The sequence below is a fragment of the Acipenser ruthenus genome, chromosome 2 (genome assembly GCF_902713425.1).
Source record: "Acipenser ruthenus chromosome 2, fAciRut3.2 maternal haplotype, whole genome shotgun sequence".
Lineage (NCBI taxonomy): Eukaryota > Metazoa > Chordata > Actinopteri > Acipenseriformes > Acipenseridae > Acipenser > Acipenser ruthenus.
Genome location: NC_081190.1, coordinates 54,256,006 through 54,276,224, shown reverse-complemented (window position 1 = coordinate 54,276,224; position 20,219 = coordinate 54,256,006). Strand labels below are relative to the sequence as shown.

The window sequence follows — 20,219 nt, the reverse complement described above, 5'->3', positions numbered from 1 at the left end:
ATTTCTACATCATACAACTTTAATTATAAAAATATTAAATTTAAAAAAATCTAGCTGGTTAATGTTCAGGTTGTTTCTTTCACATAATATGAGTTGCAGTACATTCATAATTAAGCTTATTTTTTCACAATTACCTTTTCCTGTTATTTAGTAACTAAGTGATAAATATAAAAACTGCAGGATTATGGATTTCAATAATGCTCAATATTGCTGGTGACTTGGCATATTCAGCCACCATTGTTTATTTTGCACACAACCATATACATAGCTTCAGAAGTGCTTGCTTTTACACACACATAAAATACTATTCTCATCCACAAATATTAAGATTGTTGATACTACATAACATTAAGTCAAAATAGTCAATAATATATATTTTATACCATAAAATTGCTACTGTGCTGCATTGAAAAAATATATATTAACAAGAAACATCTGCTACAAATCAAGATTACTGTATGTCCCAGTAGCTCTTCCACTCTGAGAGCAGACTATTGTTTCATTAAAAAAAAAAAAAAAAAAAATTGCCACATTTTAGGTCTAATTTTCAGACACATATGTGAACGCGCTAAAGCACCTTAAACCGCAGACCTAAATGTGCGGAGGCCCTGAGGCGGTTCTGGGCCAGCCCAGTAGTGTGAACGGAGTCTTAGACTAAACACTGGCTTTAGTATAGTAAGCTGGAATTAAAATGTAAGTTTTTTTCATTATTCAAGTAGCCACTTCTATGTACATCCATTAAAAATATTACACAAACTGAATAAAAAATAAAAATAAAATTGTTGAATGATTAATTACATTTTTCTCAAATCAATACCACCATGGACTTTAATAACAAAGAAACATGTTAAAATCTTATCATATATATATATATATATATATATATATATATATATATATATATATAATACAGTTTTGTTGTTTATACACGGCTTGTACTGTTCAGATTTAGCAAGGGCATACAGACAAGTATGCAGACGAACATGGTTTAAAATGATAGTAGCTGGTTTTCTCAGGAGGTTGTCGGTATAGCACAAGACTGAACAAAACATGTATTTTATATTGCGTGAAGTGTACTAAGGACGCAGTGTGGTCACAGACAGAATACCAATATATAGTTAATACCAATATAATATATTCACAGTTAGCTGTGAAAGCAGGGTTATGCTCGTTAATAAAAGGCATTTTTATGCATGCTATCTTTTTTAATTTCTCAAGATTGAGTAAACAAGTAATGGTATCATCCCTGTCCTAATGCCTGACCTGCACAATGTCCAAATACAAATCAGTTGAAAAGCCCTGGCCTGTGTGCTTTGAATCACATTCCTAAGAAGTCAGTCACAGAAAATGCTTTTCCATTAACTAGGGACTGTCTAGGGCCTGACATTTAAATCATCGTTTATCATTTGGCACAGCAGGAGGTAGGTTAATTGTAATTGCAAGGTCACCGAAAGTACTCTGTGATTAGAAGTGGATTCTTGCCATGGAGTCAGGACCTGACAGTGCGCCATCTCACAGCCTTGGTGTCAGCCATCTCTTTTAATCTGCTTGTAAAGAGGTTGGTGGAGTGATTTAGCTGCTCCATTTGATGTTCCTCCATCTACATTATACTTTAGAGCATGTGTCTATAACACTGGAATGTGAATAGATGTGAACAATTGGCTGTTGAATAAATCTTTACTGTTCCAAGTGTGTTAAATTCTTTGTTCCGTTGTGCACATTTTCCCTGTAGAAGTGAGTATTGTTTGAAATTAGGCACAACATTTGCTTCACCTTACTGTGCCTGGGTGTGCTGTGCTTGTTATGAATCTCACTATGTATGCATTGCAGTATTCTGCTGCTCTAACCTAACCTTCTCTTATGTGCTTCCATTCCGAAGTGATATTTTTTTAAAATTAAAATAGATGTTAAGGTTTTAGAAATGTAGTCTGGGCATTCAAATCAACAGCCCCCAAATTAGAACACTGTAGTATGAAAATTCCAAAACCCACCAGAACCTGTCAATCATCAGCGTCAGAACTTTGGCACAGTGGCTGTACATTTTCGTAATAAAGTATACATGAATGATATAAGACAGTAAAATAATGTATTAAACCTAACATTTTGCTGCTGGCAGTGACACTAATGAATACTCACTGATAATGTAAGGAATCTGTTGAACCTTAGGTGTAAGATATGTAACACAATTTTTGTTCCTGGGTAGTAAGTGTTATTTCCTAATTGCTTATGCCTCAAAAGTATAGAAAATGGCTATTATTCCCCACAAACTTTGCTTTTGTGACCAGGAGTGATATTTTGAAATGTACCTATTTCCAATGAGAAAACGGGCAAATTTGTGTCTTTTCGTTCACATAAAGTCAGAAAAAAACAACATATGAATCCAAATTAACATGTATTTATACTAAAGTAATACAAAAATGACTACAAAAGATTTAGAAGTGAGTAGTTTTTCGAGATTTACGATTATACTGTAAATCACTTTCACGAATCAGCCCCCAAATGTAGTCTCCCATCATGTTCTTGTTATACTGTCCTTCATTGACAGCTCATCCAGGAGCCTCAAAGCCGTGCTGCTCCATAATGGTAACAAGTACCCGTCTCTTCCCCTCGGTGCACCTCAAAGAGGATTACAACAGCATCAAGACCTTGCTGGACGCCTTGAAGTATGATGAGTATGGCTGGGACCCCCGGAAGGTGCTGATGCCACCACTGCACATCAAATTGGGCCTTATGAAACAATTTGTCAGAGCTCTAGATAAGGAGTCGGCAGCCTTCAAGTACCTTCAAGACTTCTTCCCTAAGCTGTCTGAGGCAAAGGTCAAAGCCGGTGTCTTCGTCGGACCACAGATAAAGAAGATCCTGGAGTGCAATGAATTCCCCAAGAAGCTCACTAGTAAGGAGAAAGCGGCTTGGAACAGCTTTGTCGCAGTGGTTCGGGGCTTCCTGGGCAATCACAAGGCCGAAAACTATGTGGAGCTGGTTAAGACTCTGGTGAAGAACTATGGCACAATGGGCTGTAGGATGTCCCTCAGAGTCCATATCCTTGTTGCTCATCTTGATAAATTCAAGGAGAACATGGGAGCGTACTCGGAGGAGCAAGGCGAGCACTTCCACCAGGATATACTGGACTTTGAACGCCGCTACCAAGGACAGTATAACGAGAACATGATGGGAGACTACATTTGGGGGCTGATTCGTGAAAGTGATTTACAGTATAATCGTAAATCTCGAAAAACTACTCACTTCTAAATCTTTTGTAGTCATTTTTGTATTACTTTAGTATAAATACATGTTAATTTGGATTCATATGTTGTTTTTTTCTGACTTTATGTGACCGAAAAGACACAAATTTGCCCGTTTTCTCATTGGAATTAGGTAAATTTCAAAATATCACTGTCCTGGTCACAAAAGCAAAGTTTGTGGGGAATAATAGCCATTTTCTATACTTTTGAGGCATAAGCAATCAGGAAATAACACTTACTACCCAGGAACCAAAAAAAATAAAAAATTTGTTACACGGTGAAAAATCGGTGGTTCAGGCAGGGAACTCACTTTTAAACTACATATTTAAGCAGCACAGTCTGTTCTCCGGAATACCTCAATGTGATTTTGTGAAACATAAGTAAATGGTGTAGTCTTGGCGTCTTGGATCCGGAAGCAACTGTCAGCTGACCACCAGCTATCAGAATACCTCTGTATTACGGAAAGCATGTCATTTTCATTTGCATAACAAACTAATGTCTTGAGAAAAACCCATTTACGCAAAATTACTACATTGCAAATGGTGCAGATTTGATGTCTGTTACCTCGCTGCACCATAGCAGACCCCTTGACACCTGCAGAGCTGGCTGGTTGCTCACTGACACCTGCTGTAGAGCTCCCAAGTGTGCCTGACCTTCATTTCTCCTGAGCTGTTGCGGGGAACGTACAGTAATTGGAGATTGTGTATCAAGGAGAAAAAAGGGGGTACAATAATTCAGCACTAAAAAAAAGGTGCTGAATTATGTCATCAAGTTTATATTTTCACTAACATTTCCTAACTTTGTGTTTGCTTCATTCAACTGCAATTCTGCACTCTACCTACAAATTAACTGCCTTGTCAATGTGACAGTAGTCAATTTCCTCAAAGCAGCCAGACTCTTCTATACTAAACAGATGGGAAAAATGTCACATACAAATAGGATAAATTACCAGGCTTGTGCAATTAAGAGGTATTTGCTACAGAATAAAATAGCAGTGGAACATCTGCATGTACCGAATCCATTGTGCTTACAAATTGGCATTTTACAAGACAGCTATAATCAATTTGGGCCTGTGGTTCAAACAGCTTGGTGCTGCTGTAATGAAGTTCTTGTAATTCAGCTTTTTTTTTTTTGTTTTGCACCAGAACATGATTTATCATATGGGAGACCTCAGAACAGCATGGAAAATAATGTGTGGAAAGCCCTTGTTTCAGGAACCATTATTAAATTAGAATTGTTTACACTAGATGTATTAATCTACTTTGGTTTAGCAGCTGGACCTGGACTAGCAGACTGTTTCTCACTTATAAACCAACAAATCTCAGCCAGCAGGTTTTTCATATAATACAGGTATAAATACCCTGTAGTCTTTGGAAAAAATTGAATAGCCCACTTTACTCTCCAACTGACTAAACTGTAAATAGAGAATACTACATGGGGCAGTGTGTGATATGAGAATTTAATGCACATCCGAGGGGTGGGATGCTACATATCAAAGCATCCCACCCTGAGGGTGGGCATTCAGTTCTCATTTACCACACACTACCCTGTGCAGTATTTTTTACAATCTCTGGTGAGCAATTATTTTCCAGCGTTGCTTGTTGTGGGCATACTCTACTTTATGTCAGTGAGTTACTAGACAGAGAGTGAACTGCATAAAGCATTGTATTTAAAATAGTAACAGCTTTGATAACTTGAACACAGTTGAAATAAGGTTGTGAAAACCGCAATTGCAATGGTCTGTACTAGGAGTTATAACGCAACTCTAGCCAAAGTTGGTTTTCAGGGAATCAGGTGTTGTGGAGCTGCATTTCTTCTTTGCCCAGTACCAGTTATGTTTTTTTTTTTGCCGTCAGGTGTCCATGGCACTTGCTTTTTTTCTTTTTCTAGGAGGCTGAAAAAAAGGCTAGGGAGCGTGTTAAAATTACGCTCTTTAACATTTTGTTACATACTGTTTTGCCATTTTTATGTTCACTAGTTTGTTGCGAAGGTGTTTGTGTTTGCTAACATTTCTGTGTACCTTTTGGTGAGAAGTGGCTTACTTTCAGTCAGAATCAGAGTTTATTACAAAGCATCATTGTCTGTGGATGGGAGATTTTTCAGGTGGCTGATTATACATGTTTACAGTGACTCCTTCACGGAAAATACAGTTTGGCCCCTCAAATTTAATGCAGAGAGTCTGTTGCTGAGGTAAATTAGATGTTGGAAACATGTGTTTCTCTTGGATTTACCTGACTTTCACTGGACGTGGAGGGCTCTGGAGGTTTTTTTTTTTTTAATCAAGTACACACTAGAGAATTGTGGCAATGTGTTGCTGTTTGACAGCTCGCATTGGGGTAGCACTCTTGCTGGTATTAATGAGCGCATGTTTCCCATATCACACGGCCATGTGATACAGGAAACATCAACTGGATGAGCCCATTGAAAAAATGCTCACCTGTTAATATAAGGTAATATCACACTCTTTTTTTTATATTATTAAAAAAGATACAGTATGTGTATGTGTTTACCTTCTTTGTGAAAGTCTGAAGTACATGATTCAAAATACCAAGGATGTAATTTATATTGTATTTAATGAAGAGATTCAAAATAACCTTCTGTGATCAGGACGATGCCACTGCCAAGGTATTTCTACCAAGAAGAGAATCAAACACAAGAAAGCTGCAGGTTTAAACACACTTTTGTGCAATTTAATTTTAAACGATACACCCCTCCCCCACCTTGTGTGTAGCCTTAACGGCCACCTCCCCCTTGAAACACAACCCCCCTCCCCTCATGTCCGTCTTTCCCCATGTGGATCCTTGAGGTTGGGTTGTGGTGGAGGTCTCCTTCTGCCGGGGTGTCCTCACCGCTGACAGTGTGGCGAGGCATTCTGGCAGCAGTAATGCTGCTAGGGGCAACACTGGCAGCGGCAATGCTAACAGTGGTGCGGGGTACTCCGGCAGTGGAAATGCTGCCTTCTCTGGACCTGCAGCCAGCAGTGGCAATGCTGGCAGTGGAAAGGCTGACAGCGGTGCAGGGCAATCTTTCAATGGCAACGGCGGCAGTGGCAACGCTGTCAACGGTAATGCTGACAGTGGACAGGTTGGCTGCTCCGGACCTGTAGCCAGCAGTGGCAATGCTGATAGCAGTGAAGGGAATGGCAGTGGCACTGGGCACTCCGGACATGGCGGCGGCACTGCTAGCAGTAAAGCTGCCCTTAGCGCGGGACACTTCGGCAGTGGCAGCAGCAACAGCACTGAAAGACTCCCGGGCAGTGACGAACAGGCATCCCTGGGCGGTGACACTGCATACTGCGGCCATGGCCACGCTAGCCTGCACATCATCTTCCTCCCTAGCTTCCTCCTCTGCTGATCCCAGGTATTCAGCATGGCAACCAGCATATTGTCATCCATTTTATTTCTCTATATTTCTTTCTTTCTTTCTTTCTTTCTTTCTTTCTTTCTTTCTTTCTGTCTTTCTTTCTTTCTTTCTTTCAATAAACCTGCAGTTCCTGGTCTGTGTCTCTAGGGGCGCTATCCCATCCTGACACCAACTGTGATCAGGATGACATCACTATCAAGCTGTTTCTACCAGGAAGAGACTCAAACACAAGAAAGCTGTAGGTTTAAGCACACTTTTGTGCAATTTAATCATAAAACAGTTGAACAAAACACTACAAACACTTCATGTACCCTGTGGTTTCAGGCCGAGCCTCTGCTTTCACTCACACACAGCTTCACAAAAACACCTAGACACCAACAATACCTCAATATAAAACAGCACAGCACACAACCTACACATACCTTCACCAACTAACACCGATATAAATTCAACACTAATCCTCTCTAACCCCTGTGAACCCCTATTTTATACCCCCGTGGCTGGACACTTAATTAATCATTTAAACAGTAATTCAGTTGCGGGCTCTAGCCACATTCCCACGTGTGTTTGCAGGGAGGATTTTAATTCCCTCCCTGCCACACAAGACTCCCAATACCACACACACCAATGCTCTGGCAGGGCTTTCACCCTTCCACACACACGCCTACCCCAATAATAACACACAATACACCCAAACAATAACAATAATAACACCAACAATACAAAAATAATCCAAATAAGCACAGGGGCAGGGTGTACCCAATCCAACCTTACCAAGTTGACTAATTCAAGGCGGCTCTACAGTATTGTTTTTATCTGCAGCATGGCAAAGCTTGGTGCAGTACACTCAGATTATGCTTTTCGTCCATCTGTGAATCTCACAAAACATTGGATTTAGACAATTGAATTTGAAACCTGTAGTCACGAACATGCTGATTGACTAGGCACAATATCAGTTAGGATGGTAATGAGTAGACGGGGCAGATTGAGTTCTTTAGGCATTTGTAATTGTCATTTGCGTTTTTGAAAAAAAAAAAAAAAAAAGAAACACGAGCAGTGTGCTTTACAATAAATGGCTGCAAACCCCAAAACAACTGGAGATTCTGGCTCTTCGGTTTTGGAGAAAATAAAAAAAAAGAATAGAAAACCTAATTTTTCATCTGAGGAAGTAGAAATACTTGCTGATACAGTTCTTCATTTATATAAAACCTTCCCACAAGGCAAAGGATCAACAGATACTGTGACCATACAAAAAAGAGGATGGGAGAACGTGTTGAATCCCCGTAATTGTATACAATTATTTAGGTTGTTTGTGACAACTGTGTTGTTTTCGGAAAGCATATATATTTATTCACGTGCAGTCTCTTCAGTCACTGTTTTGGACGTGGTAGACTTGCTTATACCCAAGTTGTCTCTGATTGATCTTTGATATGGAGGATATTTTATGCCAAAATAAATGTTGAAATAAATATATAGATTTTTAAAAATGTATTTCTATAGTTATTTATTTATTTGTTTGTTTTTCATTTTGACATAAAATATCCTCCATACGTTAAAAGCCCCCTGTAGCATATATAGGGTTCGTACACTTCAAAGAATGCAGAATTCCATGACTTTTTCATGACTTTCCATGACCTATTATTAAAATTTCTATGACCATTTTACCCATCAAGGGACATACTTCACTAACTTAAACAGGATTGAGTGACAGGATTTGAACTATCCAGACACAAAATCAGCTAAAGCAGAACAAAAGAAACAAAATACAACAAAACTGTGAAAATGTTACTCTGCTGGTTAATGCAATCTAATTAACAAATCAAGTAATCAGATTAAATAAAATCACTGCAGGGAACTGAAATTACCTTCTGGATTATGATCACAATCCAGAATCAGAGAATTCTGGAGCAATCCATAAAATACTCACCCTGTATTAAAACACTGGTGAAATGCTATTGTAAAGTAAACCAAGGAAAGGAATGCACTATTTTTCAATAAATAAATTGGTTTATTTTTTAATTACTGTATTCAATTACTGTAAAAAGCTACCGGTAATTAAAGTACCAGTGTGTTTGCGCATTTCCTTTTTTGGTTTCTCTTCTTTTCTTCCTGTTCTTCACTACTTGTGTCACTTGCATCATTTTATTTTCTTAATTAGCATCATCAGACATCCATTCTGTAGCTATAATTTACTGCTTTCTTAAAGGATCCTTCAAAGCCTTGTTTATAAACGAATAGTGTCAAGACCGGGAAAAGAGAAGAAAAAAATGCAGGCTGTAAAACGGGGTGATTATTTCTCACGCTTGTTTGTTATCACAGCACCTGCAATCTGGCACCTGTCGCAAAACTTCTAAAGCAAATTAATTTTATTGGTATTTGTACCATGACAAAATAAAGCTATACTGACACAGTCTCTGAACTTGCTATCTACAAATACTAGTCACATTTAAACTTAACCCTAAATGACTATACATACTGCTACACGACACTGAGTGACTGCACTTTTGTACAGCAAAATAGGACAATAATGAGCTGCTTTTCTGCTCTGCAAGTTTGATTCAGGCGTGTTTTACTCAAACTCAATCAACATTCATCAGACAAATACTCCTGCACTACAGTAAACAATGTGCCTTTTAACTATCAAAAAGAATAAAATGCAACATTACCTTTAAGTCATGAGTAGTTTCAATAAATACTGTAATGCTAATTTATGGAGTATGCGTTAACTATAACCTTACATTTTAACTGTAATGTTACTTTGAACTACTGTACAAAAACGTTGTCTTACAATAAAACCTAAAATTACAATTACAACCATTATTCGTATTTGCTTTATTGACCACAAACAATATGGCTGTGAAGCATATGAACACAGAAACAGAACTTTGTTTTTATTCCAACGTTGCAGGTGGAATATACTGAACAAAAGGCCTGCATACACATACTATATTTAAAAAGAAACGATAATATTGTATTCCATATTGATCACCTTGATATAGCAATATAAAGTATCCGACTATCCAAACACAGAATATTTTATTTATTATACAGAATCTTCCAAAGATTCAGTTGACAGGTAAATTGGTAGGTTTGGTTGAGGAGCATGAGGACAGTGCTGAGAAATCCAGAACTCAAAATCAAGAATCCAGTCACTTATTCACCAGTCACTGAAGTTTCTTTATTTCATTCAAATTGTTAAAAGTCAAAAATGATAAAAAACATAAATCAGCAAATGGTATGAAAATCCATCTGAAATATATCATATATGTGATTCTCTGTACAAAACATGTTCTAATGCATTCATAAACCTATTGAAAGGAGAATATAGGCTGGAAGAAACTGTTCTCTGGTCTATTTTTGGAACAGTATAAGCAATGCAACCTTATAGTTTCAAGGTAAAAAGAAAAGAAAAAACTGCCATCAATCAAATTCTGACAACACCGAATCTGACTTTCAGTGAGAACAGTTCCAACAGCTGCCTCTGAATCTCCCTCAGGCTAAAACTTTAATTATATCTTGATGTCAGACAGGAAGACATGCGATTGGGTGAGAATGTAGCGGTAGAACTGCGTGACTCAAACACCTGCCCTTTTCACCTTTTCGTGTAGGTTTCAAGGCTGTTTCACCTACAAAAACTTACACCCAACAGTTGGAACCAATTGTAGAGGAAAAGTGTTTTCTTAGGGTGTTGTGTAACCTTTGCACTTATAATTGATAATCATGACTAAAAACGTCAGTTTCAGGACAAAGCTACAATAATCCTGGCTGCACACAGCACAGTTCCATGTCTTTTTTTCTAATACTGGTTTCATTTGCCTTGTTTGTTATTTAAGTAATTGCAGTTGAGACGATACCTCAATTTATCCACAAGGCACAATCAACTGCAAGTAGGGCAGTGGCTAGACAAGGTTTCCCACACCACTTCATCACACTTGGGATAACCTATCATTGTTAGTACACATTATTTTTTACATACAATTACCCATTTATACAGTTGGGTTTTTACTGGAGCAAGCTAGGGTACAGCAGCAGTGTCCTCCACCTGGGATTGAACCCATGACCCTCTGGTCAAGAGTCCAGAGCCCTCACCACTACTCCACACTGCTGCCCAGGATTACCGCATGGCAGGAGGAAGCCACACTGCACGCAAAAATGAACCAGCGATCGCTCCATTCACTAAGTTAATTAATGCACAAATAAAGTGAGCTAAACGATTTTCAAGTAAGGTTCTGAGTCTGTCACAGTGACAGCGACCAAGGAGGACAGAGTGGGGTATCTAAAGTTTACAGACCAGGAGCTAAATGTATTAGCAGAAGAAGGGGTGGGGAATTATGAAAAGCTTTTTAGTGATGAATCAGTGAGAACATTAACTTAAATGAAACATTAAGGACAAAATAAATGTGCTCCGTAGGAGGAGGGCGGGGGTCTTGTCCCAAATCACAGCGTCCTGCAAGACAGTCAAAGCAGAGAAAGTAATTGTTAATGGAACATTTATTTTTAACTCTGCAAATCAGATAAATATTTGTTTGTTCAACTCCCTCTGATTTATTTTGTAAACTTAATCAAAAGTCAGCAAAGCACTCGCTCAGTCAATTAAAAGTTCACTATTTATATTTCAAAAGGTGTTTGGCGAAAGTTTAACATTAGATGCTGTTTGATTGCTTGTATTTATGACTGCACCTCAACTTGCACTCTGTGTACATTCATTTATTGGACCTTTACAGTTTCTTTTGTATATTCTAAAGCCATTTTAAGCAAAAAAAAAAAAAAAAACGCAGTAAAATGTGTTTTTCTTGAAACCAAGTCAGGTGTTTCCACAGCTCGTGGTTTTTGCTTTGCATGATAAAATAGGTCCTGTTCAGCTTTTACACAGCGTCTCACTGCGTCTCAAGGCGTCATGCAAGCGTGCGATGGCACAGGGGAGTGAGGTGTATGTGCTGATTGTGCTCCTTAGCTAAGCGGCTGCCACAATGTGTTTTGTGGGGAGAAATTATTTGAAACGAAACTTTCAAATTTTCTGCACACATTGTGTTGTGTCTGGATAAGACTAATACAAATAAGCTGATCACATATATTATATTTTTTGCTTTTATATAAATGTATATATTTTTAATTTACCCTGTTAAAAATAATTTTCTTCCAGCATATTTTTTTTACTTTGGCTCCGTGGACCAGTACCGGGCTGCGGACCACCAGTTGAAAAGTGCTGCTCTAAATCACTGCCAGAAAAGCGATTAAAAAAACAAAAAAAACATAAAAGCGCTCTGGCTTTTGTGTTCCATTTAACATCATGGATCGTTATTGCTGTGTTACCAGTTTGACAATGTGGGCAATAATCCTTACACTATCAGTGCACTAGAGCGGACATTTTGAAAAGAGCTTTGAAACAGAGAAGTAGTCAAGACTAAATGTACCGAGACCAAGTCCAAGACTGAGACCAAATATACCGAGACCAAGTCCAAGACTGAGACCAAACATACCGAGACCGAGACCAAAACCGAGACCAAGACCAAGACCTTAAAATGTGGCCTCGAGACCGGGTCTCAAGACTCCATCCTGCTTTGAAACAGACTTTAAAGTTATAAGTGTAAAAAGTTGTCAGGATGTTAATAATGAAAAGAAACATTGCAGGCACGCTATTTAAACAGTTGTAGCATCACGTGGGGGACGTGTAACGCTATATATTTCGGAACCCCACAACTTACTCTTTAATCTATATTATTTAAATATTTGCATGTGTTAGACAGATATTTGAGAGCCTCAAGGACATGGCGCCAGTGGAATAATAAAGTCTGAAGCCAGGATCAGATTAGGACTAGGAACCTGCTTTCAGATCCAATTGCCACGGGACCAGGGCTGATTTATCAATGTGTTTTGTTGATACTGTGTTTTACTTGGGATACCAAAAATGACTCCCTGCCATTGAACAGAATGTATTTTCCTCTGCGCTGTTTTAAATGATATTTAACCTTTTTGAGACAGAAACAGAATACATTATAAAACAAAGATGCTCCACTTGCACATTTCCTGTTTAGCATGCCCTGTTGCGCACCAAAAAAGCCAGTAATATATTTCCCTTAAAGCCAATCACAAAACTAGTATTGCTGATTAAGCTCCTCAAAGGCTTACTTTACTACAGTTCTGTGACCTTGCCAGTGAATATGATGAGACTTTCAAACGTCCTGTTTATTCAGAAGCTTCTTGGTGTGGCAGCAAAAAAAAGCATTTGGTGTTTCTAAAGGAAAGTTTTAAATTATGGTGGCATTGTGATTGCCAAGAGAGTGTGTGAAGTTGCTAAAAAATGTCAATGTATTCTAAGAAATGACAGCTCTGAGTTATAGCTTTTTATTGTTGTGTATATGATTTTTAATCCCCCATAGACTTCCAGAGATATTATTCAGGAATTCTGCACATTTCCTGTAACTACACATTTTTGGCAACCATATTATCAATGTCATAAGTTGTAGTTGAAGGACAGTGCTATAAGGAAGCTGAGAAATGTGTTTGCAAGTTGTTATTTTTGCTGCAGTTTGTTACTGTCTGCTTAAATTCCTGCATTAGTCTCAGCAGTTCTTGTTTCTAAATGATATTTGCAAATGAAGACAGATAATGCGACACATTTAGGAGATTTATATAATCAGCCAGAACTATTACAGTTTATGTAACAACTCAAATACTGCACAGGACAACATCATTGTAAAACAAGTCATAATAAACAGAGCCAACCTGGTATGATATGTATGGATTTAATTAACATAATTCTGTACGTGTATTTTAACTTAATGGCAATTTTGTACTATTATAAATTATATATTTGTCCCTATGTGTGTTTCTAAATTGTCCCTGGACCAGCAAAAATCTTGTAAAGACAGTTGAGATCAAGCCTCCTGCTCTTTTTCCACAAGCTCTGTGGTGATTCTTAGCATCAATACAGCAGACATGACTACAGTGATATGTCTCATCTAAAGATGACCTCTCTTAGAATAGTGTTTTAACACGCAGGATGCTACAGTGTCTGGGACTTTATTTGCTTCTGCTTAGTGCCTGGCAAGCTTGTTACCCCAACAGCCATCCAACAATTTACAGTACAACTCAACTGAGCACTGTAAGAGGCTGTAAACTAAGAGCCACTCCTGTAAGTACTATGCATTATAGCTAATTGGGACCCCGATTATTCTGTCTTAAATCCATATTGCTTGATAATGTATACAGGCAAGCGTTTCAGCCTTTCTTTGTTAAATGTGTTGCATGTATCCCACACACCAGCACTGTTTGACAATACTGTATTATGCTACTGGGTTTGGGTGGGGAGAAGGAGCCTTGAAATCTATAGCAGCTACAGTATATCTGCTTTTCAAGATACCTGCATTATTGGCCTTCATGTAAAAAAGCTGAAGGAATTAAGGTATACCAACTTGCCATAAGAAACTGAATGATAATTCAGTAATTGTAATGCATTTTATTTTCATACTTGCATGACTGTTGTCCACCACAGAAATGTGAATCCTCTGGGAATGGTATGCTGTACTTTAGTTATAACTTAAGAGCCACAATTATTGTGCTATTGAGTGTGACTTTTTTTATTGTATTCCAAATTCTGTGGATATGCAGAGTTAATTATCCAGCAGCCGTAACATTGTTAATAGCATGTAGAGCGTCCATGAGCAGTCAGAATGGCACATTCAAATATCAGCCCTTGTCAGATCTGATATTTTGCTATATCATAACTGAAACTAGCTTGCAAAAATGAGGAACAGGTTTTATATATATATACTGTAAGAGAATAACAAATCAGTGAGGCACATGTGTGTCACAAAAAGGTGTGTTTTTATCACACATCAATATGAGATCTACTGTAAAATATGTCATTTCAATACTTTGAATGGCATACATTCATAACCCTAAGCACCACATACTGTATCACAGCAGTCAGCTCTGAAATATGTTAATTGATGGAAGGCATTGCTCAACACTATAATCTGCTGGAGTGTTAATTAACGACTGACTGCTCTTGACTAAAGGGCATAACTGTTCTTTATCTTTCTTTATACCTGTTAATTAAGGATTTTTTATGCACTCGCTCAGGTGAGTGTCTATAAAATAACGAATGGCTGGTTAAAATGGCAGATACCGGATCCTTAACTCTTAGAGAGGTCTGTCCCAAAAAACATCATGCAAACAAAGCTTGCTGCTAGTATGAAAATTACATTACCGTTTAATTTAAAATGTGAAGTAGATAACATTTCCAAAGCTAAATTTGTTGTTTAAAAGATTCTTATTTTAGTGTTTGTGCTGCCTTACTGCATCACAAAGCGCAAATCACTTTGGTATGCAGCACAGTCACTGTTACAGACGCCCTGCATTACTTTGGCTTTGCTATAACTTGTGTTGTCCGTAATGGAGTGTGAAAGGACGGCTGTAGGGGTGACGTCAGACCAGGAAGTAATTGGAAACACATAAGGCTATTGCGGGGTGAAGCTGAGACTCAATGGCGCTCAGCTTTTATTTAACAAAATAATAATAAAGACTTTTAAATAAACAAACAAAACAAAAGGGCATGACGACCAAAGTAAACAAACACAGAATACAAGTAGTAGGCTGGTTGCGAAGCCAGCCTATGTAGCAATTGTTATATCTCTTTAGTGATAATAATTCTTTCGACTCGTGTTTTTCGTTCCGCCTGTAACACTTTCTATTAACCCCCCCGGCCATAGTTTGCATGAGTTTAATAAATCAGCGTGGCTGTCAGCTTATTCAATAATCATTTCGCTGATTCGCCACGCGTTCTCACAAGAGGTATTCAAAACAATAACTGTAATGGCTGCGGCTTTTCGTCCGCCCTGCAAATAATAACACACAGGCTTTTCGCCATCATATTTACAAATAATAATAATAATAATAATAATAATAATAATAATAATAATAATAATAATAATAATAATGCACAATAGTGCTTATTAATTTGAAAATAGGGGAGACACTATTTTTGAGTCTGACCAGCTTCCGAGAGTGTATGTGCACTCTAATAACAAGGGCACACAGACAAGCTTTTTTTCTAACATTAACATTTGTTCAGTTAGTTCAAATTGTTATTCTGCTCATAATTTGCTACAATAATATTTCTACTGGTTGTATATTCTTTAAAACACTACAATTATTACAATATTATGACAATGTTAGTACTGCACTTCTCTCATTTTTAACTGCAATATGTTTTTCAACAATAATAATTTTATTTGTATAACAGTTTAACTTTAAATGATTTTATAACATGTATTTCTAATTCAGATACTTCAATATAGCAATCTCTTTTATAAATTGTAATTTTATTTTACATTGATATCCACAGAAGGCAAGAGGTTAATTTTTAATTAGGCACCTGCTTAGCAGCAAATGCAACCTTGAATATTAAAACTTAGGACTACTATACTTTGATATAACCACAAACCTATTCTAGTTCAATTGTTCCTGGCATATTTAACTGTGCTCCATAGATTTTGCCATTCTGTACTCACTGGATTAAAAGGTTTGAGGCTCTGAGTCTAATTAAAAAAGATGCTTTTGCCTGATAAGGGAGGTTTGGAATAGCAGGTCAGCCTGACCTTTTGATATCAGGAGCTCTCTTTTTCAGACCTTACACAGACTTATTCGAAAGCATATAAAATACAGAATCATACAACAGTACTATTTAACAATGTATTTCATTCTATAGCATCCAATCCTTATCTAATAAGTCAGCTCGTTCCCAGCAAGATTCGAATTCTCAGCTCGGAGTGGCTCTGCGAACACCACCACAGGCCTGTGCATCCAGCGTTTTACATCACAGGTGTGGGCGACCAGGGTCTTTACTTGATACCTGCAAAAACTTAAATCTTGTTAGCTGGGCTCCCATCTCTACATTCTCATTCCCATCATCAGTGGGCAAACACATTTTAACTGAATCTGGGTACATCAAAGAACTACACACCCTTGCAACCGAGGCCTTCCATGCTAAAGGATCTAATGATTTATAGCACAAAAGGGACGTGCCAGAACCGTCTGTGACAGAGCGGATACGTTTGTTTATCTTGTCCAAGGTTAATCCCAGAGATTACGGAGAGAAGGGTGTATAGGCATGACTTTGAAAGCATTGTAAATGTCTGCTTTGGTCCAAAGGAATGAGTGAATTGATCCTGCTGATGGAAGAACCGTGAGGGGCAGAGAGATCAATTATGAGGCGCTTCTGGCCTGAGATTTTTCTAGAGGCGACCCAGATAGGTCTAATTTGGAATTGAGGGAACTGAGGGGTGGGCCCTCCGTGAAGCCTTTGTACGACTTGGACGTGATGAGAGAGCTGATGACTTCTGGTTCCTTTAGTGTAGATTGAAGGTTTTCACAAGAGGGAGGATGATGGGATACGTTTTAATCCAGAGGAAAATCAATTGGAAAGCCTGGAAATAAGATAAGAAATGAAATTGTGATCAGGATGGTTTTAGAAAGATAATATGGGGATGTTGATGGGGGAAGAAGCGATGAGGAGGGTTGATTGTAGAGTAAAGTGGGCAGATGGAATGGGAATGGGCGTCACCACAGAGACTGCACATGTGAAGGAAATGGCATTGTTTGGTTGAGCAGAATGAAGAATTGAAGTTATTGCATAATTTTTTGCCACCAGAGAATAGATCTTCCATGCAAATCTCTGAGAATTGAGGAAGTAGGCGAGGCTGAAGAATGGATAGGAGTAACGGCAGGGAGAACAAATTCACCAAGCGTAAGATTCTTTAGCAGCCTAGGATCCCAGGATTTAAGGGTGACAGATAGGTCTCCGCAGTCAACTATCCTATAGTCAAGAAATTTAGAAGTAGAAATGAGAATTTAGACCAGGTTAACGTCTTTACCTTCAATAATATTTTGTCTGATTTGAGGAGAAAGAGCGTGTTGGTGCACGACTGAAGCGGAGGAGGAGCCAGATCTAGAGGCAGTCGCAAGCGTGAAGATTGGCAGCTCAACAGCGGGGGCGCAGGCATGGCTGAAGTGACAGACACTGCTGGAGTGGCTGATGCAGGGGAAGGGGAGGCTGCTGGTTCTAAATGTGTAATCCTGTTATCGAGAGCTTCCAGGCAGTCAGAGACTGAAGAAACAGAAGCATTGAGATGTTGAATTAGATGTTTAATGCCATTGAATATTTGAAGACGTAAGTCATAGAAAGAATCTGAATAGGCAGGGTCAGAAAGAACGGCTGGCAGTAGGGCTGAATGCGAGGTAGCAGAATTGAGGGCTGGCACTATGGGGGAGGTATGCCACTGACAAGTTTGGTGTGCTGAACTGGAGCGAGTGGAGGAAAGACAGGCTTCGATTTTCAGTACAAAGAAAATAAAGAGATCTGATCACTCCCTGCTGGAACTGGGATTTATTTTCTTAAAAGGGGCTTTTGAAAGCTTGTCGTGGACCAGTATTTAAAGAAAAGATGAGCTGGGGTATATGGCGTTTAGAGCGGTGGAGAGGATTAGAAGGAATGGGAGCCTAAATGGCCGGGATGGCGGGAACAAGCACGGTGGGATCATTGGAGGTTGAGGCAACAGGTTCATCTAAGGCAAGGGGGGGAGGTTTGGCATCATTGTCGGGTGGAGGCGAAACAATAGGATGGACACATTTTTTTGAAGATGTTTTGCCTGAATTTTGATTTGAGGAATGTTCAGTGATAGGTGAAATGCAGCCACCATTGGAATCCAAAGAAAAAGAAAGCTGCAATGGGTTAGTAGCCATTTTAAAGCTAAATTGAAACTCTTTTATTTAAACAATTGAGTAGGAGTCTGCAAATGTGGTCTACTGATCCTGTCAATGTAAATAAGTTTAAATCTGTTGATTCTCCTCTTACAGATGGGACTGTGAAATAAATGTGAGGCTGAATTTAATCTGCAAGGGGTTTTGTTCTGAATATCTAGTATATTGTCAAAGCCTACAAAACCTCTGTAATACAGAGGTTTATAGTGAACGTTTTTGCCATAATTTGGAGTACATGTTCACATTGCCTCGTTCAGTTTTCAGTGTCAGAATCTGACCGTTCTAACTTCTTAACCAGAAGTCACACTGATTTGCTCTGCTAAAAAAAGTCTTAAGGGTTTTCAGGGGGAATGTAAATATGAGATGCAGAAATGACTTAATGTGAGGCTCTGTCATGTTCAAAGCTATTATCAGACTTGAAGTCTTAAACCAGTGTATGTTGCAGTGCAACTGCCAGCTTGGAAATTATCTGCATAGACCTATAAAGTTGCCATAGATCTGATTAGACGGAGTTGTCTGTTCATGATTATGGCTTGGACACTAATTAGGTTTAGCCTGGAGAGGAAACCTCCGTCCTCTAGTATACATGTTGACATTTAATTGTCAAGTAGAGAAATGTCATGGATTTTTAAAGCCCTTTCTGCTACTGTGATGTGTGACAGTGCTAATTCATTCTAAGTGATGAAATTCATTTACATAACAAGATAAGCGTAATTACAACAAACCATTTTAACCAGCACAATTTGCATTGTGTCCCTTTTAAAACGGCTTTTCAGCTAATGCATAGAATGCAGTTGCTTGTTAGTTGAACACCCACTGAGACATTTCAGCTGCTGTTCAGCTGAAATAAGGAAAACAATTAGCTACCAATGCATCATGGGAACACTCTAAGAGAAGGGTTTAACTGGCATTAACTACATTTTTATTTTTTGCTGTTTTCAGTTGTCTTGCCGTACAAGGCCTTTAGACAACTTTAACTAAACTGTACTGTACACTTAGACTAAGGGCAGACCTATCAAGGTCTTTAAGACAAAATGAAGTTTAAACCATTATTTGTAAAATGAAAATAAATCATGTTTCAGAACAAGTAGTAATAACCGTAAGGACACTTTCACATACTTAAATTCCTTCTAATGTACTTGTTAACAGTATAACATTAACAGTGTCTTCCTTTAAAAAAAAATGTAAAAGGTGCAAAATTAATTTTGGCATCGTGCTCTGGCCCTAACAGTCTAATTCACAAAGAAGCACAATCTGGGGACCACCTAGATCACACAATGTACAAGTAAAACAAACAATTATACAGACGGTGTATAAGTTATCTCTGCATTGCTGAAACAGTGCATTTGGTAAGCAGTAGAGAATGTAAGCAACAATAAAGCAAATTGAACTGAATGAGTTTTGTAGCTGAGTTTAGAAAATATATATATATTTAGTCGTAGTAAACGAAAATGTTTAGTCTAGTATGATTTACAGAAAAAGGTTTAGTAGCAGAAAACTAAAATACAGCTTGTAATGTACATGCTTAAAAATCTGACACCACATTTGGGGACTGTTAAAGCTTTCTGGTTATGGTACAATGGTTATTTTAATTTTTTAAATGTCTTCTTCTTTTAACACATTCTTTTTTTATTCTACAGTCTGTAGACCTGGATTCTTCAGGGCCTCCCCTCAGAGCCTGGCTTGCAGTAAGTGTCCTCCACACAGCTACACATACGTCACGGCATCCACTTCCTGTGAATGTGAGGACAGCTACTTTAGGAGGGACACTGATCCGACCAACATGGCCTGCACAAGTAAGTCCCCTGACTCAATAGCTTTAGGAAATATCTCATATTATCCTGCACAGGT

The 20,219-nt window shown here is 38.3% G+C and overlaps 1 protein-coding gene across 5 annotated transcripts in view; it reads left to right on the top strand.

Moving 5' to 3' along the window:
* Positions 1-20,219, top strand: part of LOC117409037 (ephrin type-A receptor 5) — a 237,040-nt gene that overhangs the window by 80,051 nt on the left and 136,770 nt on the right. For all 5 annotated transcript variants that reach the window (XR_009308251.1, XM_058997144.1, XM_058997136.1 and 2 more), the window contains exon 4: positions 20,009-20,164. Coding sequence is in view for 4 of the 5 variants with exons in the window: in XM_058997144.1 (XP_058853127.1) it covers positions 20,009-20,164 (156 nt within the window). In the remaining variant the exon portion in view is untranslated. The remainder of the gene's footprint in view (positions 1-20,008; positions 20,165-20,219) is intronic.